A 23,101-nucleotide genomic window follows, 5' to 3' on the forward strand; every position below is an offset into this window, starting at 1 on the left:
TCTCTAATTACTAACAAGTTCCGCTGCCTATTAACCTACAATAATGGCAGGATCCTGTATATATTAAACTTCACCATGTTTCTTAAATGGTTTTATATTAAGACATTATGACATCCAACAATGAATATGTGCTTGCATGTACTGCATGTCTATAATAATATATCTATATTCATACAAGCAGAAAAAAAAACCAAACACGCTAAATCACTGAAAACAGGTACAGTACATTCAGGTTGGCCCAGAACATCCACTGATCTGTGACTTTACACAACACCCGATAGACTACATCTATATCTATCCTTAAAACTTTCTCCAATATTAACTGTGCACATTCAGTAGATTCATACAAAGAGTTAAAAGTAATGAGAGAAAAACTTAAAAGCAACATCTGGAAATCTGACAACAGAAGTGCTACTTAACAGAAATCTGCCATCCATTCAGCAGACTTACTCCCAGGAAATATCCTGAGGTTTGCTACCTCTGGGAGATAATTTCTGCCAGCCAGCTGAACGGATGATGCTCAACAAAACATCTTTTAAATGAGACTCCAGTACTGCATAAATGGTTTCCCCACAAGTCTGTATACCCTTGTTTGCACAAAGCCTGAGAAAGTCTGCCCAAACATTCCAAAGCTGGAAATATCACCAACAGTACTCTGTGCTGCTTTCAGTTGCAGAGATTTTTACTCCAGTTGGTATTTCAGCCTCCCTCAAACCTTGCACAAGTGCAATGTGGTATATGGGCTCGCTTTTCTCTCTCAGCAGTCAAACAGGAAAAGAAAATTCATAAGAGAAAGCCTAGCCCAGCAACCAGAAAGATGCTGATGAACACTAGCAGTCCTTCCAGATCCCTCTTACTGCCAAAGGCCACCTGCTCTGGCTGGCTGCACGGCCCTGACCTCTCTCCATGGGGAGCGGGGCCTCTGCAAGCAGTGTGCACAGCCCAGCCAGCCCCAGGCCTACCTGCCAGCAGTGCTGCTGAAGCAGCCTGGGAGAGCTGAGCACGGCTCTGTTCCTAGCAGCTTGTCAAGCTGGATGCTAGGCAAAGAAATCCCAATGCTACACAGTGGAATGATGTAGATCTGTACAATCTTTACTATGCAGATCCTCTGGCCACATCTTCAATTCTGTTTCTACCTGTGCTAGCTTGAGTCCACCAGGTTCCAACACAATTCCTTGAAGAACACATTTTAAGTACTTTCCAGCTGCACAGAATCATTAATGGTAGAAAAGAGCTCTAAGGTCATTTAGTCCAACCCATACGCCTACCACCAATATTGCCACTAACCACGTCCCTCTGTGCCACATCTCCATGGTTCTTGAATACCTCCAAGGACAGTGACTCCAACAGATCCCTGGGCGTAACGGAGACAAAATCACAGCTCCTCCAGCACTTGGAAGTCTTCTTGCAACCACTAGGCTGCCCTCCAGCAGCTTCCCTTGCTGCATGCCACAGCCAGTGAGCAGCACAGGCCAGAATGCTGCAGGTTCCCACAGGGCTCAGCCTCAGGAGACCAGAGCAATGCAGCACTGCGTGAGTGCTGTGCCTGCACCTGCCACAGCTGTCATCCTAACCACAACAGAAACCTCAGATAGCCTGGCTGTCATCAACAAATAGAATTCAAAGCAAGGGGGCCCATGGCTGACCAGAATTTTCTGTGGCCATTGATTTGAAATATTGTATTATCAGAACGTACTTTGGAAGCATGACACTACCCAGGTATCCTCTTGAAGATGAAGTATCAGACAGACCTCTTGGAGAGGACTTTATTTGTTCTTTAAACTTATACAGGATTTCTGACCAAAAAAATCTTGTCACCTCTTCACTAAGAAGAACAGCTGTCTTGTGAATAGATTTTCATTGAATTTTACTTTACAATGAAACAATAGCTTTTCTCCTTGAATTAGACGTTTTATCTATCAAAATACTGAACACTTCTCGTTAGATTAAGAATTTATTTTTAATGGTGGAGAAAAAAAAATTAACTGAAAAGTTCAAATTTGAAGAGTTAAGTATAAAAAGGGAGGCTATAAAAAAGAAGGGAACAGACTTTTTAGGAGGATCTGTTGTGACAGGACAAGGAGAAATGGTTTCAAATTAAAAGAGAGATTTAGATTGGATGTGAGGAAGAAGTTTTTTTGCAATAAGGTGGTGAGGCACTGGCACAGGTTGCCCAGAGAGGTGGGGGATGCCCAGTCCTTGGAGACATTCAAGGTCAGGCTGGACTGGGCTCTGAGCACCTGATGGAGCTGTAGGTGTCCCTGTTCACTGCAGAGGAGTTGGGCTAAATGACCTTCTATGGTCCCTTTCTACTCTAGCAATTCTATAAATTCTGTGTTTCTGTGAGTCAAGCATTCACTGCTTCTGTAGACCTAAACTTCAGCATACATTTTACAATCATGTCACTACGATGTTTTCCTTTTGACACAAGTAGATCTTCCTCTCAAACTCTGCTCTTAAAGTTGTTCTGTGGTTTTGGTTCTCCAATGCAAAACTTTCTTCTTTCATTAACTACACTAAACTCATGAGGTTTGCAGTCTCTTTAATATGCCTTTTTAAAATAAAGACAGAAGTTTGTGTTGGAGCAGCAGCAGATAAAACGGGTTAGAAATGCAGCTGCACCAATCTGAACAAGGAAGAAATAAAAATGTTATTTTTCAAAAATAATAATAATTATACTGAACTCGCCATCAAGATAGGACTGTAAATCATGGTTTAGCTGCTCTTATTGATCCAACACAAATACTAGGAGCAAGCTGAGATGTGCAGGGGAGGGAAAAAAAACTGACTGCGGTATGTTTTAGATCTCCTGAGTCATCTTTCCTGGCACAGGGCAGAGTGAGTCAACGCCACTGTGGAGGAAGCAAATAGATGGAGGTGGGCTGAGCTGGCTCGGCACTGGCTACGTCTCATTAAGAGCAATTTTAAAAGGGATTCATCAAGGCTAAATCTTTGATGCCATGCTACAACAGAAGTCATTTCATCTGCAGAAGGCATCATCAGCTCTGTACTTGCTGGAATACCGAGCCCTTTCTTCTGCCTAAATGCATGGTACAAAGTGCCAAAGTTTTACAGCTCCAAAATTGCCTTTGAGGGCAACTTTGTAATGCTTTACAAGACTTCAATTAAAAGCAGACCATACAATGAATGTTCATAATTTGAGGTAAAGATGTAGCACTGCAACTCTTCCATACACCCACAACAGTGAAAAGCATGACTGAGGCACAACTGCACTAGAGAAAACATTATTTGATCAACTAAGATCCAGATACTAAATTATTTGAATCTGCTCTGACTCACGTTTTGCAGTAAGGATAGGTAACATCAATTGCGAACAATAGTTGCTCTTTTAAGTGAACTAGAAAGAAAATGCTAGCATGCTCACTGCACGTGGAAACGTCTATTTCTAGTTACACAAAAAAGGAACTTCACATACATGCAACACTCTGCGAGTCCCCTGAAATATACTTCCAATACCCCCTTCAGCACATCTCTGATGGAAGGCTCTTTGTTATTCCTCCAAAATAGGCATTTTGCTCATGAGCAGTGAAGATGGCACAGAACCCCAAAACCTGGCTCAGAGAGCTCTTCACACAGTGCAGCCCAGTAAGGGTCAACTTGGAACCCAGGAGCAATTCAGTGACAGCTGTATGTGCTGTTTTCTACATGACTCGCCTTGCTTCAGCCCTACATTGGTGTGCTTTTCACTGCTCCATTTTGAAACCTACTATCAGGCTCTATGGGGTACACGTGACCTCAGTGTATTAACAAACAAGGATCAGCAGTATTCTTGTTCACCCTTTTTTCCTTCCTCACCTATTACAGTAAAGGGATTAGAAACACAGAGACCTAGCACTGCAAGAGCAGTCTCTCCATCAAAAAATAAATTTTCTCATTCATTTTCCACACCTTGTCCTATTTTGCCTCCATTTTGGAGCTTGAAAAGCAAATTAGCATACCAAGTTTAAGGCTGACAGCAAGTCAAACATAGAGTACTGAGTAGATCACTGACATTAAAGACATGCATAATGAGGAAACTTGCCACTGTATCAGTTTTACGAAATACAGTATAGGGTGTCAACATTAAGATAAATCATAGCACACAAACATGTCTTTGTAATGAAGTCTCTTGTAAATTAAAATCCCTGTGAATGTTAATGGTAAGGCATTAAAAGCCACAACATCATGTATTATCTCTAGCTAATTGTGTAAAATTGTATTATGTGTAGCTATTTGCACAGAAAGCAATTATAGAAGTGATATTCAAGACAAACTTCAAATAATTGAGGTAAATTCTCTTCCATCTGCCTTGTTCTTGTCAAATATTAAAAGGACAAGTAGATAGGCCTATGCCCTGTATTTTGAAATTTCAAGGTGCAATTCTGTGCCCCCGTTTGGATAGAAGACACAGCACAAAACACACAGTACACAGCACACACAGCCTGCTGTTAAGGGGCACTGTGGATAGCTGTGCCCTTGCTGTACTCTCACAACAGTGATTCATGCCAAGCAACAGAATGGCATCACAGTAATAAAGATAGCTACTGCCCAGTATGCATACAGATTGCCCAGTATGCATACAGATTTCTCTTCGTGTAAGTCCTCTTTGATCCTTGCAGTTCTGTGAGAAACAACTTTCTAAAACATTACTTTAAAAATATACAAAGGCAAACTAGTTTCCCCTGAATCCAGAGTTGAGACATACTTGAAGGACAAACTGTTTACTTCGTAAGCTTCAGCTGAGGAGGGCCCAGCTCTTGCTTAAAGGAAGACAAACACAAAACAAAGTAGTTACTTCACAAAACATGTTTCCAGTGAAAGGTTGCAACCCCCAACTCACTGAGGCTTCAACCATTAGGACTCTGAAGGAGTTACAGACCTCTGAGAGTTTTCACTACCTGTTTCAGGACAACTGGTTTAACAGACTGGGAAAACCTGCAGCACAGGTATTCCTCCCCCAGTAACCATCTCCAACTGTCAAACACAACATTAGAAAGTATAAATCACCCAGTCGGATTCCTGAAATGAATGGATCAGGATCACAAATCACATGCTACGCTGGAATTAAAAAATTCAACTCCATTTACTGAAACAGACCTATACTGAGCCTTATCATCAAAAGCAGGTACCTAAAAGAGAAGACATGTAATAGCAACATAGCTGAAATAATCTTGCAACATCATATAGAAGCAAAGGTACTTGTGTCAAAGTAGAACTGGCACGGTTTCATTCTTGTAAAATACAATAAAGATTAATCTGAGATATTTACTTGTCCAGAAGATGAACAAAGCAGAATCAGCAAAACTCAAGCAGTAAAGCTTCATGGCTTCCACTGGGTTAAAAGCACATCTGCTTTTCCAAAACACAGTCTGCATAATAAAGCAAAAACACGTTGGCTTCCCTTACCTTCTGCAAAAGGTTCCCATTCATAAAATCGTCCCATAAATGGCTTGTTATTGTATGATGCACACTGCACTTCTCTAATACTTCTACTGCTTTCAGGACACGTCTGTTAAATAGAGAACACAGCTGCATTATAATCAAGAGCAATATTATTATTGCTTTCTTATTTGTTCACTTCAGAAGGTCAGTGAAGGCTTTGTCAAATTCTAATCCATATTAACATCAGCAGACTCCTTTTCTTTAAAACAGATAGCAACACTGTGCTTCTAAGTGCTTGTAAGAAAAAAAAATGTTAATGTTATGGGGCTAAAGGAGTAACAATTCTGCAAAACAATCAAATTCTTCATTGAGTTGTCATTCCACTCAATAAAAACAATACTTCAAGATGAATTCAATAAACTAGATCTGAATCATTTCCTTTCCACGACAGCTTCACATTTCTCATTATTTATTTTTGGGCTCAGATTCAACACAGAGCACTGAACATACATGCTTCCATAACTTACTAAAAGCTGGGCACGCCACTTTCTTATTCTCATCCTATGTTCCAAAACAGTATTACTAGTTTTTAAAAAATTATTACTATTTCCATGTGCTACTATGACAACCACTGCCTTCCTCTGTATTTTAACTTGTGCCTTCAAACGCTAGCTCCACAATGCTTGGAGCAACGAGAACGTTTTGTGTAAGCACACATGTGCACACAGCGAGGCAGGGCAAGCTGAAGACATAAGAAACAACTTTTATTAGGTCACCTGCAATGCAAGCCTTGGCAGAAAAACCTTGTTCAGATCTGAAACAAATTCCAAAAGTAAATATAAGTTAAATACTTAATTATTTTGTTATGCTTTTGTCCTCGAAGTATAGCAGTTACAGCAAATGACTGCTTGGTGTGTGGGCACACAAAGGGGAGCAAGATCTCTAGAAAACAAGGGTTTACTTAGAGAAGTTCTGTGCTTGGAGAAAAAGGCAAACTTTGGTCACGTGCATTTTTACAGGTAAACATTAGATGATCCAGGTGCCTATTAAAAACATAACTCACAAGCAACAGAAATCATAGGAAGAAATAGAACAGAGCAGCAGAATAATATTTTCTATAGGACACAAAATGCAATGGAAAACTAGATACACTACTTTAAAAAGCAAAATAGATAAGAAAAGAATCAGTAATAAAGCAGATCAGATCTCTTAGGTCTGTTATGGGGGACAGATGGGACACCTTTGCAGTGCAAGCCAACACAAAGAGGTCCCAGAGGAAGTTCTCCCCAGAGGAGTTCTGGTTTTGTATCCACCACCCATATCTGAAGACATTTGTTGTTGGATCAGTGAGAGCAAAGCCAAGACTTTTCAAGTGGGCTATAAACTGAACCGAAGTCATGGCTGTGGGGAGTTTCACTGACTGCTTTATCTTCTAGTAGAATCACTATATTAAGTCTTCAGGAATAAACACTGCTTCTGGCCAAACAGCCATCTGTGCTTAGTTCATCCACCCTTCTAAGGTCTCCAACTACATGCAAATACAGTTATCCTCAACAAGCCTTCAAAAAAAACAAGCAAACTTTAAAAAGTTTCACTGAAAATCAGACTTTGAAAGGATGGGACCAACAGTTTGTTTCTACCGCATAATACAGAAATCAAAGCAATATATCTGGAATAAGACATTTGTGACACAGCAATGCCACAAGATTAATTCAATCACAATAAACAAACATCAAGACTTAGAATCTTACATTTTTTCTGAAAACCAATCATATCACGTGTCCTAAAAGAGGACGAGAACCTGAGCTGGCATAAATTAAGGTCCTTACATTAAATTAGAACAGAACAAAGTCAGTTTGCACCAGCAAAGAAAGCAGCCTGAAGGGTTTCTTTTTGGTACACATTTCCCTTTTTTTTTTTTTCGCTCATGTGTTCTGATAATCTGTTGCAAAGTTTTGTTGTTTCTTGTTTCTCCCTTTCTGAGCCTTGAGCTCATGCTCTTGTGTACCAGTATTTCTGGCTCATAAACCATTTCCTGTGCACCCCGTTCATACCAACTGCAGACAATGTAAGAATAAAAAAGATCAAAATATTCATTGCAGTTGCCAAAAAACAGTGCTCCCCTCCTCTCCTCTAAGATCATTTTTCTATAGCTGCAGTTTCTGCTTTTAAACTTACTGAAAAGTTGCCCACAGGACAGAGGCCCCATTGCTTTAAAGCAGGACAAAGGACTGACTAGAACACCAAACACACTGCATGGATCAAGCCTAAGCCAGATGAAGAAAAGTCTAACTCTGTAACATCCCTGCTACTAAGAGAAGGCTCCAGGGAGACCTGACAGCGGCCTTTCAGTATCTGAAGGAGGGCTATGAAAAAGAAAGGGACAGACCGTTTAGTGGGGTCTGTTGTGACAGGACAAGGGGAAATGGTTTCAAACTAAAAGAGGAGAGACTTAGATTCGATGTAAGGAAGAAGTTTTTCTTACAGTAAGAGTGGTGAGGCACTGGAACAAGTTGGCCAGAGAAGTGGTGAATGCCCTATCCATTCGAGATCAGGCTGGAGCAGGTTCTGAGCACCTGGATCAAGCCCTAGATGTCTCTGTTAATGCCATGGCAGTGGACTAGACGGCCTTTAAGGGTCCCTTCCAACTCAAATGGTTCTATGATATTTTAACAGGTAGGGGAAAAAAAAACAAAAAAGTAACAATGCTGTAAATCAGGTATTTGCCTTCAGCTAAGTGCTACCAAAATGCCAGGCATTTTCACACATCACAGGAGGCTCTCAGACCTTCCACAACCACGTTCTGTTGTGACTACTTCAATGTCTCAGCCAACTTTCCTTGTACTTTCAGATCATGAAATTGTAACAGCAGCAGCACAGCACTGTGCCAAAGGAGCAGGGAGTGTTTAGGGTAGAATATTTTAGAATTACTCCTTTCTGTTTGGAAACTTTAAGCCAAACTTCTTGAAATGCTCTGAAGGAGTTACACGTATCTATGCCTCATTATCATCTGAGATACACAGGCATGAAAGTACTCCAGGGGACAGCAACACACAGTACTTCTGTTTGCCAGGAAGCATCAGTTTTCTTTAAATTAGCTGCTAGTAAAACTCAGTCTTAAAGCAAAGAAACTAGCCTACCCTACTTGGGAAAACATTCGAAAAACACAAGTTTTCGACAAATCTTTGATGCTTCCCCGAATTAACAAAGTATCAGCAATATATCAGAAAACTGTTGCTCTGCCAGCTGATGTGTGCTCACACTGGCATCATGCCTGCCATTAGCAAATTGCTTCGGGGCTGCACTGAGATATTGCATGTTCGAAAAGAATAGAAGGGTCATTCTGATACCAAAGCCACCTTTAAAGGCAATTAAGACACAGACTAACATTTTTGGCACTGTTGCATTTCTACAGCCTACAGTGAGTGGCCAACTCATTTTCCAAAGCCCACAGTCCTTCTGGGTTCTCCAGGCCTAAGCGTAATTCGTAATTAATATTTTCTATGTGTATATTACTATATATTAAATTAAGTCTAAGTAACCTAGTTACACTCAGTTTTGTCCTCCTGCAGTAGTTCTAGCTGATCTTATTAATCCTTTTCCATTCCAAAGGATAAACACACTTTCAAAGGAAAACACTTCAAATACTTGTTTCTGAAACACTGAAAGGCAGCAATAGGTTCATTTAAACAACTGGAGACTGTTTTTCTTCCCCCCAAAAGTTCTAATTCTTAAAAATTATAACAGAACATGAATGCAACTGCCTGCCAATAAAAACAATAAATAAGGTATACTAAGTATGTCTAGATATCTTTGGCACAAAATACCTGATGATTTTTTTCTTCTTAAGATGGAATTAATGTTTGTAAAATCAAAAACAGGCAAGAAACTTAAAAATGTAAAATTTTTAAATTTATGTGAAGAACAGCATTTCAATAAAAATAGTGCTGGCCAGATCTAGTTGCAGTCCATGACTGCAGACAGTACACTATAAAAGTCTGGTTTTACACGCAATGAAAATTAACATCTGTGAATGCAGCAGTATCTGGACAAGTTTAGGAAGAATCAGCACCTATAATGCTTCAATCCTGGCACTGCATCAAGCACTGCATTTGCTCCTACACGTCTGCTGCAGTGGAAATTATGCTTAGTTTTGGGGATCACCATAAACTATTAACTTCTTGCTAACCAGAGAGAATCTTTAAAACAAAGTCTAAGGGAGCAATTGCTACAGTAACATTTTTCTCTCAGTGCTTTCAGGGGCCTGCCTGTCATGGGCAGAAAAGATAACAAAATAATAATAATCCAATTTTGTCTCCTAAGTAAGAGATGGGAAAACTGATTAATCAAACAAATTATTAATCAAACAAGACAGTATCATTTGAAACATCTCCACACAGATTTGTGATACTGACTTCTGAAATTCCTGCTGTTTCAGTGTGCCCAATACATACAAGTAGCATCTACTGCACAGTGCATCTGAGACTATCTACCAGCTGACCTCAACAAATGGCATTCCTTCTTTGGCTTCTCAGGAGAAATTAACAGCCAGGAAAAGTGTTTTTTTTCCTGCTAGAAGTATACCAGATCCAGGAAAAACAGAACCTTCCCCAGTCACCGTGGCATTCCCTCCCCATATTAAAAAAAACCAAGGAACACTGCATGTCTGTAGTGGAAGGCAGCTGACTTCGCTGACTCCCTGATCCCTGCCCCAGTAATCCCACTCCCTAAAGGTTTGTTTCAATTTCACATCCACAGTTCAATAAAGTTTTGTTGGACCAGTAACGTAACCAAAGTTGACTATAATATTTCAATTAACTCTCTAGAAAAATCTAACAGCAAGAGTCCCAGTCAGGCTGCAGCTCTCTCTTGCAGGTCATGCTGTTAAACTGATGGTCCCCAACACTTCTGGCTGTGGGGTCATCTTCCACCTGCTTACATGTCAACACAGCACTGTAGCAAAAGCCTCTTCAAAATCTAAGTGATCTCTCTTCAGCTGCAGTGGGCTAATCCACCAAAGTCAAACACCGTCAAAATATCTACAGTTTCTCTGGCATCATCTCATGTTATTAATCCACCAGGTGTCTTTCTACCCAAGTATTCCAATGCTGCAATACCTTGCTTTATACTGAAGTCAAATTAATTCTATTTTGAAAGATTTTGTTTTCATTTATAAAAATATTGCTATATACAGACTACATATTTGACTACCGAGTCATCTCTTCTAGTTCCAAACATATATATCACCTGGATGTTCACACAGCCTTAGAAAGTTTAACCATTTGCTTTGCTTATACTTCCAAAAGCTCTCATTTTGCCTTCCTAATACGTTTATACTTTATGTCTATATTTGTACTTCCAAAGTAATTCCTTCACTATCACTTTGTTGCTACCTCATTTTTCCTCCATTTCTTTCACCTTCTGTCAATTCCAGCACACTATTTGCCCCATTTCATGCTGAAATAAAACAGAATGTCACAGCTGGATGTCTGAAAACTATCAGGCTAATGGTCATGTTACAATTGAAACACCACTGGCATTTTCAGTAGCCCCACTGGAACACAGAAACCTTTTTTCCACAACTGATTTCACTTCGCACAACACAAGGTGTTCTGACTTAACCTAGAAGAGCCTTTGAAGGGTCACCTGAGCAAAACCTTGATTAAATTTGCAATGTACCAGTCAAATACTGCATTAACGCATAACACTGCGAGTGTATCTGCTAGTGATTGGCCTTTCATCCCTTCTTCAGTAATTTACAGCTTCAAACAGTGTGTCTAATAAAAAAGAAGAAAGATCAACCATACAAAAATAAGAATCTCTTTCCAACTTTACACGTTTGTGGCCTTTTCTGAATTCTGATAAACCTATTAAATTAGACTGAAAAAAAAAAAAACAAAAAAACTTATTTTAAGATTTTCAACAATTTGCAAAAGATTCAAGTCCAGCTTTAGCTTTAAATTAAATTTTAGCCACTCATCCATCTTACACACAGCATCCACACTGGTCTAACATGTCCGAATGGAAATGTGTGGCACTATTAAGCTTAGGAAGACTCACCAAATGGCTATAGGACGAGCATTAACAGTAGAGTTCCTCAGTAGCATCAAAGATGTGTCAAGAAAATCATCAATTTCTGATTATTCTTGTAATGTTACAAATGTTCTTCCAAATAATAATGACAATAAATGGATTCTACAGTATCTAAGTTTAACAATTAGAAAATGGAAAACAAGTACTGAGAACAGATCATGCTGAAACAGAAAGAATATCATCTGGTGTAAAGCAATACACAAGCACGCCATGAAAGCCAGCACAATGTGAACTCACACCTGCCAATGACCTAGCCAGCTGCCAGTTCCTAGTCCTTTTTTTGATCCAGCACAAAACCAGATGACTATTCACTCCTTCCAAAGCCAGTTTTTCCAAAGTTCAGTTACCATTTTACTGTCCCAAATTTATTTTATTGCCTAGTTCCCCGAATGAAGTACTTCAGCACTGAGATTGGAGTGCACAGACGATGTTCTTTACCTAATCCTAATCAAGCATTAAAAATACTTGGCATCTGCAAAGAAATTTTAACTACTTTGTACAACAGCTGTACAACAGTGATATCATTTTCTCTACATAAATGTGCTGCATTAAGAAACCATGACAACAAGTATACTTGCATTCAAATATCTATTTATAGAGACACTACATAATGCTCAAGATAATTTAATTTCACATTATTGCCTCATTTAATGGGAAGTCAATTAAAACTTATTTCCATTTGACAAAATTTGGCTCCAAGTCTAAAGAATGGCTTAGCATGGAAAGCTTTCAGTCTTGCTGCTAATCCAGTGTCTTATGTCTTTGTTGTTCAAAAACATCATAGAAACAGCATGTTTTGTACTCATAGAATCACAGAAGCACCACGGTTGGAAAAGACCTACAAGATCATCCAGTCCAACCATTCACCTATCACCAACAGTTCTCACTAAACCACGTCCTTCAACACAAGGTCTAAACATTCCTTGACCACTTCCAGGGTCCTAGGAAAATGTGAGGTTTGCACATTAATGTAGCTATTTTATTGTAATAAATAATAATGATAGAACCTATAAACAAACAGAACTGTCCTAAATGAATTTTTATTATTTATACTAGAAAAATCTATCACTCCAAAACAATTTTTGAAAGACACTGTGAGCATCAGCTTTGAAAGACCCTTGGCCAACCCTAGTGTAACCAACACTTAAAAGAGAGCAGTTATATATTTTTATTTCAAGTAATTCGTAGAAAATCATACCAAATGAATAAAACACATACTATAGTTTTCATCAAAATTTTACTTCATTTAAAAAACAAACAAACAAACAAACATTTCTCTTGAGAAGACTATCTTTCCGAGATGTAGCCTAAAAGCCCCCATTACTTTATTCTTTTATTCTACCAGCATTGCCAGTATGTAGAAATAATCTCCTACCAGTTTTTTCTGTCTGAAATCCTGATCATTTAAAGGTAAATTTAATTTTATGCATTTCATTTAAACGTTTGGCCTCTGTGTGGGAAGAGGGAGTAACTGGATTGATTCAGCAGAAGGACTGAAAGTGTAAGAAAGTTTTTGATTTGTATTGCCATAATACTCCGCATCTTAATTAAAGAATCTAATTACAGCAAATAATCTCTGTTCTTATCCATAGTCTTCCATTTTACATGACAATCAGGGAACATAAATGTCTATGCAGGTTAGTATGAGGCACAAATGTACATGAGTGACATCCAGGGTGAATTCTGATAAACCTATTGAGAGAATTCATTTTGTTTTGTTTGTGTGAAGTACGACTTGCACTGGGGAGCATTTGCTGCAACAACACAAAGTTGCAGGCACCATAAATGTAATTTACACTCTGCTCCTGCTACCTCTCAGCCACAGCCACAGCAAGTGCAGCATTATTCTCATTTTAGAATTGAAGTTTCCACCAAAAAAATCACAACCACAAACATCCTAAGCTATCTGACACTTAAACTAAACCAGTTTAAATTAACTGGCAGATACGTTTAGCATGTCTTAAAAGCTTTGGTATAGCTACAGTTGGTAGCACTGCCTGTTTACTTACGAGTTCACTGAACTTTAACAGTCCAGGCTACAGTTTTCCACTGCTGGTATCTGCCTTAATCTTGTTTTTTGACTGAAGTACTTCTTCCAAAAAACGAGTCTGAAGAAAAACAAGAGCAGAGAAGTGCTCTATTCTTTTCCCATGCTTCAAATACTCTTTTTTTTTTTTCTCCAAAATGTAACTGTCTGTCTCCCTTTAATGAGTAAAATTAAGTCAGCCAGGAAAGTGTTTTTTGTCAAGAATGCATCTTTCATCTTTTATATGGAAATCTATCCAAATATAGCCAGACATAAGCTTTTGAAAAAATACTGATAATCCTACTTTGCACATGCTCACTAAAAGCTTGCTAGAGTTTTGCAACTCCAGTACTGGAACAATTCATTTACAAGAGGCATGTTCCAAAGCTGAGACTCAAAGAGGCCAAGTAGCTTTCCAGCAATCATTGGTATGTGCTGCTGAGGTCTGCAATGGGGCAGGCACTAAAAAGGAGAGACATGCCTCTCTTCTCTCGGTGCTGACCTTGATTCTGCTGCATGCACTATGGGCAATGCAGAGGAAGCCCAATACAAGCATCTGTACCTAGAATGCACAATTTGGCCAGAGGGTCTTGTGAAGAAGACAGTAAAACCAGAGGGAACTGGAGAAAAGAGAAGGAGCCTAAGTAAAAGGAGGTAGAACTGGAGGCAAAAGAGGGAAAAGAGCTGGAAAAGCATGACTAATCAAGAAAATACAATGGGACTGCTTCTGCTAGAAGGCAAAAAGCAGACACAGACTATATTTGGAAGAATAGCTGAAACACCTGTGGTGGGAAAAAAACAACACATGAACAAGTATTTCCATTGCCCTGCAGAACTAGTAGGGCTTGAACAGCCCATGGCTCAATTGCAACAGGCTGATGAGGGATGCAAATGCTGACCTATCACACGGTAGGATTCTGGTTCTGAAGGTTTGCTCCTTTTTGTTTTGAAACTACAAAGCTTCATGCAGTATGCTGCAAGATGTTAAGAAAATGCTTAGTCTCCACTTGGAAGACACGAGATTGTCCATGCAGTTACAATCTGTTTTGGCTCTTCGTGCCTCATATGTATAATCGCGTACTATTTTTCCCCCAGTGACCTATGACTCATTCAGTGTGCAGGAGGGATTAATTCTGGGGATGAATTGGGAATGTTTAGGTAGAAGAGTGACTACATGATCTCTGCCTCATCCACAGTAGAAGGCAGTAGGCATATGGCAGATGTATCCACTGAAGAACACAGAAGATGGTCTGCAGTTTCTAGGGACTCTACTACTACAGGAGAAAAAGTTCACCTACGGTACAGTTTAGCCCAATCCTTCCAGTTCAAAAAACTACTTAGTTTCCATTTTTGGTGTCTGACTGAAAACCTCTGGATCTCATTTGCAGATGAGTTGCCAAATCATAATTGCAGTTTCGGTCAATGCAAATTTTGCTTTGAGTATCGTCAAGTACAATACCTAACATGGAAAAAATCCCAATTACTCAACACAGAGCATTAAATAATTTACTATTTTTTCTCTATCTCATTATTCTTCTTACCTTAGCTCCCTTTCTTGCAACAAAGATTAGATCTTGCAATCACACAGCAGGTTTGTGAATGTTAAATCAAACACTGTGGTAACAATTTCAATTAATGGCCCTCAGAGAAGCCATTTTTTTCTGCAATGAACATTTCTAAGGCAGGAAGCCAAAAGCTGGATAATAATTACATTAAGTAGTGTATCACTAATAACTGAGCTGCAGATCTATGCAGAGAACCTGGGGTAAAATAAAAGAGTAAATAATTCAGTAATTTTCCTAACACACAAGAGCTCCTTTATGATTGCTCACAAAACTCCAGTCCTAAAAGCCCTGAACCTGGGCCAGTTTGACTGCGTCACACTCAGCATCCTTTAGCAGCACTCTGCTACCCAAGAAGTAAACTATGCATCATCATAAGAAACTGCCACCAAAAAGTGACTCGGAGTGGTCTTAAATGGGCAGTCAAGATAGGGAGCAGGTTTGCTATCTGCAACTGATAATGCAACCAGAAACAGAGAAAACAGTACATTGCTTGGCATGGAATTTACTTAACACTGAAATTAAAAACAGAAGACAGTTTTCAGGAAGAGGCATGGGATCTTTCCCTGACTTCTACCCCCTACAGATCACCCAGCGCCTCACTAACACTGCAGTGATGGCTATAAAAAACAGGGGATTGGCTTCTCCACAACTACGAGTCAAGAATTGAAAGATAAAAAGTCTTATCAACATATCACTCGAAGGAAACTGCTTTATTAATTGAGCTTGCATGTTTCTACATCTACAAAATGATGCCCTGAAAGGTGTTATTTCTGGACAAATACACAGCAGACTCAATGAAGTGCAAGCTAAACAGACACAGACCATTGCAGCCTGACACTATTTACTTATTTATCACTACCACTTCAGCTGATTTTTTTTTTTTTTTTTTTAACTGTTGCTCCATTTTCAGCACTTCTGAGAGATCCTCTGACACGACTGTTCCTTTAGGAAAGAAAACACAGTCCTGCTCATGTAATCTTGCATTTCTTTCCTCAGTTTTACATGAGTTTTGACCATTTTTTGTTTGCAGGCTTAGAGCCTTGGTTAAAAATAATTTTAAAATTTTAAATTAAAAAAGCAAACAAAAAGCCTAAAAACTCCAGCAACAGCACTTCTGACAGACCACTTTCTCCTTAAGCAACTTGGCTTAATTTTGGCAGCTTCTCCTATACTTACGTTTCCCTCTACTCACCTTTGTCAGTACAAAAAGAGGCTGGGAGTGGCAGCTAATTTCTCAATAAATTCCTGCCATTATGGAATTCATGCTACCTTGAAAACACACAGTTCACTACTATCAGTAGTCCTGAACTAATACCAGGAAAAAAGCACTCTCTTCATGTACTAAGACAGATACTGACATCTGACAAGAGGTCTTTTCTATGCCTCTAATTATAGGGCATTAGTAACAAATGCCTATAATGGCAATCTTTCAAAGAATACATATTTATTAAAAATATTTATTAAAAATAAATTCAAGGGATTTCCCTTTAACAGTGTTTCCAGTCATCTGCAGCATCCCCTACTTCTAAAAACTGTAAGCAATTAAACTAACAAATGAATAAAAAAGCAAATTTCTCTTTTGAATCATAAGAATACTGAGTAATTACACTCCAGGATCTAAAAAACTTTTGTCAATATCACTTGACAAAAAGAAGCAAAGACAAGCTGGAATGCCGTAGAATATCTCCCACAGCGCTTGTCTATATTGATAAATGACTACTCAAATTTACAGTACTTTGTTAAACAAATCTGCAGTTATGTCAGGAATGCAAGCAGCTGACTTTAGATGGTTGAAATTCTGAACTCCCAATTTTCACTGATTAGTTTCCTCTTGAAAACCTGGCACAGAGGTTTGAACAAGGTAATGCATCTCAATGTTCCACAGTCACGTTTTACACAGAAGGAAAACAATTGCTTCCGTTCAGAAAGCATCAAAACGAAGTTTCCGAATCACTCCATAATATTTCAAGTGCTGATGCTGCTATCAACAGCCGATTAAGTCACTGAGGATCTTCTTCTCCTTCTCCTTTCCTCTGTGACATATGCACTGTATGCTCGCAGAACAAAAAAAGGTAGCATCTCAGATGGTTCCAATTACTAAGTCAGACCTACTACTCCTAAGTTGCTGAAAAGTTTGGAAACAAATGTTTTAGCCAAATGATATGCATTTTGTTTTCAGTTTTAAGGCACTACAAAGAATTATTAACATTTTTATATCGCATTATTACCATGCATAATTGAGGGTCTGAATCTTCATCAATCGTTGGGCATGAATTCTTCATCATCCAACTTCAACCAGTACACAGACTTCTCTAATTTCACCAAACAACTAATTTAACAACTTCAGAACTTCATACTAATCCTCACAAAAAATAACAAGCTCAGAGCATCTCCTCTAATGAGATACTCTCTCAGAGCATGTCCTAAAATCCTGAGGTACTGCTGTTAACCATACCTTCAGCAGTGTGTCTGAACAGCAAAACTCAAGAAAATACATAGTATGAAGCTTACAGAGCCTCTGGAAAATTCAGCTCCCACAGTGCTTGTGTTAAACTCCATATTAATGATGCTGAATGTCTTTGGAATTGGCCCACTCTTATGCTAGAAGAGGGAAATTGGCTTCCAGGTTATTAACACCAAGAACAGACATAAGAATTCCTGAAGGTATTTAGGAGCACTAGCATGAAACAAGACGGAAATTGAAAGCTTAGGTTGAACATCACAAGGAGTGATTGGGAATTTTTACTAGAAGAAGGATTTCTACATGGATAGAACTGAGGCCATAGTCCTGAGCCATATTCATCATGGTTTGAGTTACGTGATATTTAATACCAAGTTATACATGACCACTGCTTCAAAAGCAGTACTATTTTCTACAGGGTAAACTTAACCACCATCAGTATGAGCACTCAGAACAGATCTTCCAAATATACAGTGTGAATTCCGCTTACTGTTTCACAACATTTGAGTGGAAAACATGGATGAAAGGGGGTGGTACCACTCAGTAAACTAGAACAGCATGTCACAAAATGCTTCGAGCACTACTAAGTTGTGCAATTGACTACTTTGGGCAACACTGGCCTTTCTAGTCTTATAAAAAGTGCAATTACTGTATGTGCAAACTCAACATATAATTTACTTACTGTGTCTTTACGATAAAGCACTCACAGACTGACACATACTCTTGACTTTTCAGTGGGATATTTCTGTTTTACTGATTTGGTATTTAAACTATTGTAGGTGGTATTACATCTTCTGGAGCACTGCGTCCAGTTCTGGGCTCCCCAGTACAAAAAAGACAGGGATCTCTTGGAAAGAGTCCAGCAGAGGGCCACAAAGATGGTGAGGGCCTGGAGCATCTCTGCTATGAGGAAAGGCTGAGTGAACTGGGTCTGTTCAGCCTTGAGAAAAGGAGACTGAGAGGGGACCTGATCCAGGTCTTTAAATATCTAAGGTGTGGGGGGCAGAATGGCGAGGCCAGACTGTTTTCAGTGGTGAGTGGAGACAGGACAAGGGGAAACGGCTGGAAACTGCAGCATAGGAAGTTCTGCACCAATGTGCGCAAGAACTTCTTTACAGTGAGGTGACGGAGCACTGGAACAGGCTGCCCAGGGAGGTTTGGAGTCTCCTTCTCTGGAGATGTTCAAGACCTGCCTGGATGCCGACCTGTGCGACCTGCTGTAGGGAACCTGCTTTGGCAGGGGGTTGGACTCGATGAACTCTGGAGGTCCCTTCCAACCCCTGCAATTCTGTGATTCTGTGATCCTACTAGTATCTTTAGCTGGCTTTGGATGAAGATAAAATCTCATTGTTCCTATATGAAGCAGGCAGTTTACATGACAGCATTACAGACCCCACTGATCACTTCTTCCTGGCCTGGAAAATAAAGGCTATGCCTGTACAAATATATACATTACAACATTTTTACATGATACCTAGCTTTTTAAGCCCATGATATGACAGGTTTTTGCACAACAGGGCATTAGAGCATGACTCTTGGACCCCTGCATGACAGGTTAGTTTAAGATAACTTGCATTTATTGATCAGATTACCTTTTAATTAACTTTTAATTAAAAAAAAAAAAATCAGAAGACTCCAGACATAAAAATAATTTCTGAATTGCGTGATTTTGCCTTGTTATGAACATTTTACTGGATTAATAAAACATTAACCTAGCAATAATTACTTTGTATGAAGGAGCTGACTTTTTGTTCTGTTACTTCCTCGAGTAGAGAGCACACTGGTGGAATAAAACTGTCAGAGAAAGCTTCTGAAATTATGCCAACATTTTCCCTCACGATTTAAAGCAGCCGGTTTCCCATAAGTTATTTAAATTCTAATAAAAATGTCATAATACACAGTTTTGTGCTAACACAGTCTTTTCACTTAAAGTGTCATAAAGTTCCATTGCAGAGATGCAAGGGAAACAACTGCAGTCTAAGAGCTCCATCAAAGATGTCTCTGTGTGACTCAGCTGAATACAAGGGCAATTGATCGAGCTATGCGAGACATTTTATGAGTGACATCTTTGTGCCACTGCCAGGTAAGTTAAGACCGTATCTGTAATAATGCATTCTAAATTAATATTTATGAAGTTCTGCTGAAATATAATACGAAGTATATTATACCTAAAGCAACATAAACCCATCTGAGCTTTTAATAATTTTCCTATACAACCACAGAATATCAGTGTACCGAAAGTAAATACAATCCTACAGTATTCGAAGGAAAAATTCCTCACATAATGTCAATATAAAATTCCTTCAGGAAGAGATAAGTCATCATAACCCTGCTTTTCGACTTATGTCGAACACCTACTCCATATAAATCTCAAAAAGAGAATAAACAAACTATGCAGTAGTTCTTCAGGAATTTTTTTCCGGTTAAAAAAAAAAAGTTATCTTAAAGATAAATAGTCCTTTATTTGTCATTACCTCAGAATTTGAGCATCTCAACTACATCCTTGCAGCATTTGTGAAAAGGCCTTCTGGGAATTACATTTTCTGTTCTATACAATATTAAACATTTCCACTTACACCCGTTAAAAATTGGAATGTTGGAAATATTTCACTTTCTATATAGTGGAAAACTTAAGAAAACACTCTTGCGCAGAATCCCAACAAGCTGGCAGCATGGCCCAAGATCCCAGATGCCATGGGAGCCTGCCAGTGCCCACCTGCATGGTTCAGTGACAGAGCATGTTCTAAACGGACTCAACTCGCTCCTGCAGAACATTGGATTTCCATTAAATTAGGATTCTGCACCTAAAAAGCCTTCTGCTGGAAAAATGGAATGACTCACACAACTCAAAATTAGTATCACCATCATTAATATGCTATAGGAACTAAATGGAAGTATTTACCCCACCATGGCAGAGCTAGGGACTGGTCCTGGACCTCTTACCTCACCTCTGCTCTTCAACCACAACACCACTATTTTTGTGTAGCTCTTCATGGTGAAAGTTGTACCTTAATTTCTCTGCCTGTTTTTCCCCTACTTCTTACTGCACTGCAGCCAAATCACCATCTTGTTTGACAGGTTTTGTCACCAGAGCATTTAAGCAGTCATGGTTACCAAGTGCCAGCAGACTGAGCTGCACTGGTGCAATCTGGACAGTGGAAAGTGCAGAACAGCAGAGGTAAGGAGCTGTCATGGTCAGCGGGGCCTTCCCCCCTGCACTTCCCCTAAGGATATCACATTAAGGGTGAATGCTTATCAGTTAGCTATCATTTATTGTACATCTTACAAAAATTATTTGAAATTATATAAAATTGATTTTTTGAAGGGTCACTTTGTTAATACTATCCAAGTAGGCTTGAACATCCTGAACTCTGAAAATTTCCTTGCGAGCACTCACTCCTCAGGCAGCCCTCAGTATGAAGTTAATTTCCAAATACATTCACACACATCCAGACATTCGTGAAGAGCCAGCGACTTGGCAGTGTTTGAGAGAATCAGTAACAAGAAGTGTTTAGTAAATAAATGTTCCATTGGAGTTGTTTCCTTTGTTCTGGTGACAAACACCACAAACAAGCTGGCATTCAAACCCTACTTCACTCACACGCCCATATAATTCTCTTCCCTCTAATGCAGGAGGAAATAACGAAGATTTACTCATCACTCCTTCATTTTGGAGGTACAGAGGCTACGCTGGGAGAAGTTCAGTGCCTAACAAATAGCTTATATTCTCAGTAAGATCAGGCATTACTGTTTTGTGCACCAAGGACAGATGCTTGCTGCTTGTTTGCTGCAGCTGTACACCCCGAGGTGAGCATGGGCAAAGTGTATATGCAAGGTGCTGAGGAGAGAGAATAGGTTTAATGGCCTGCCTAAACACTTGAATAAATAGAAGCACTTCCTCTGTTCTCCCTAGATCTCTAAGTTTAACTCTTATGAATCAAACTGTCAGTCATGTAAAATGAGTTTAACTATTAATGAAAAAACAATAAACGTACAATAATGAGGAAATGACCTAATGGACCAAGGCAGATTGACTTAATTCGTTATTAATTAACTGCCTTTAGGAGAGACTGTAGAAGGAGTGGCTAAACACCAGGATAACTGTTAACAGGATATTTTCCTCTCCATTAGTGAGATTTTCTTTTTTGATTTGTTCCGGAAAAGAGCTGAAAAAGAGAGAAAAGGAGACTGTTCTCTGCATGCTGTCAGGGCCTCTGGTACATGTCACTGCTGATAAATTAAATTAAAGTCCATGTACAGAAGCATTTAATCAGGAAGAACAAGCAAACAAAATGAAACACTATCAGCCTTGTTTTGCCCTCACCCTGGCCTTTATAAGACAAACCGTTCTTAGCAATTTCTTTTTCCTAGTCATATTAATTACCACATCTACAGAGAAAAATAACCTGAACAGCAGTTATAGCTTCTTAGAGGGAACAGAAATTCTGTTAAACAAAGAACATCACTGTGCCTACTGTTTCATTGCCCAGGAAGAGGTACTTCATCTTCAATTGCTCTTTCTTACTAAAAATCTCACACATATTTACAATGATTTCTTCATAATTGCACTTACACATGCAACCATGGCAATGATGAAGCAACGGTGTGCTCGCTTATTTTCTTCTCTTCCTCTTTCAAGACTTCTGTTCAAACAACTGTTTCCAGAGTTAACATGAAAATATTTTTACTTATGTTCCCCTACTACCAATAAAAAATAGGCAGTGGTCAGACCACTCCTCACACTGATCTGCATGTTTCAATCTCTAATTCAAAAGCTTGCAGCCCTCTTCTCTTCTCTCCATCCTGCTCGTCATTCTTAACAAGATTTCTCAACAAATCTTCCTTCATCACTGAGGCTGTGATTGGTACTTTCCTCCACCTCATTTCTAATTTCTTTACCTATCTCCTGTTGCTTTCTGAAAAGGGCTCACTCCTGGAAACCTTTGTTACTTTTTTAGGTCAGGCAGAATGTTGTCCAACTTTTTGCCTTGATGCAGTAATGTGCAAAATAAACACAGGGAAATGCAATATATCAAAAAGAATCACTAATCCCATGCAAAAGCTTATCACAGGGTAGTAAGAATCCCTAGAGTATTTCAAAGCAATGTCTAAGTGTTGGATATAACCATAATGAAAGGTTTATTAGTAAAAACAGAATTCAGGCACCGGCCACTGAGAAATCTGTATATCACTTAAATGCATGTGAGCAAACTCAGCACTGACAACTTACCAAATTAATGGCCACTATGTAGGTTTATTGTTTCTTCCCTTCAAAAAACAGAAGCAGACTTTCCAAAGCAGCAATATGTAACGAGGACTATACTGAGAAGCTCAAAGCAACCCTTCCATGCTTTCCCTTTCAGAAAAACACACAGACTTTCTTGCCATTAGTTCTCTTCAATCAAATGCTCTAGACTCAATTAGCAGACTTTATTCTTAAATAAAAAAATATGTAAAAATTACTACACTCATAGCCAAAAAGACATTCACCTGTCTTGTTTAGGTTATGCTTTTGTTATCCTGATCATATTCTGTTGCTACCATCTCTGCTCTGCAGGCAGGATTTCTAGCAGG

General features: G+C 39.1%; 1 protein-coding gene across 1 annotated transcript in view; it reads right to left on the reverse strand.

Annotated features, from left to right (window-relative positions):
- The window catches only part of THSD4 (thrombospondin type 1 domain containing 4), a 256,022-nt gene that overhangs the window by 187,039 nt on the left and 45,882 nt on the right, over nt 1-23,101 (reverse strand). Inside the window, exon 6 of the mRNA XM_042824716.1 lies at nt 5,407-5,509. Within this exon, the coding sequence (XP_042680650.1) occupies nt 5,407-5,509 (103 nt within the window). The remainder of the gene's footprint in view (nt 1-5,406; nt 5,510-23,101) is intronic.

Source organism: Centrocercus urophasianus, unplaced genomic scaffold (assembly GCF_019232065.1).
Source record: "Centrocercus urophasianus isolate 14NV4802_14NV808 unplaced genomic scaffold, USGS_Curo_1.0 seq_23, whole genome shotgun sequence".
NCBI classification, from domain to species: Eukaryota; Metazoa; Chordata; class Aves; order Galliformes; family Phasianidae; genus Centrocercus; species Centrocercus urophasianus.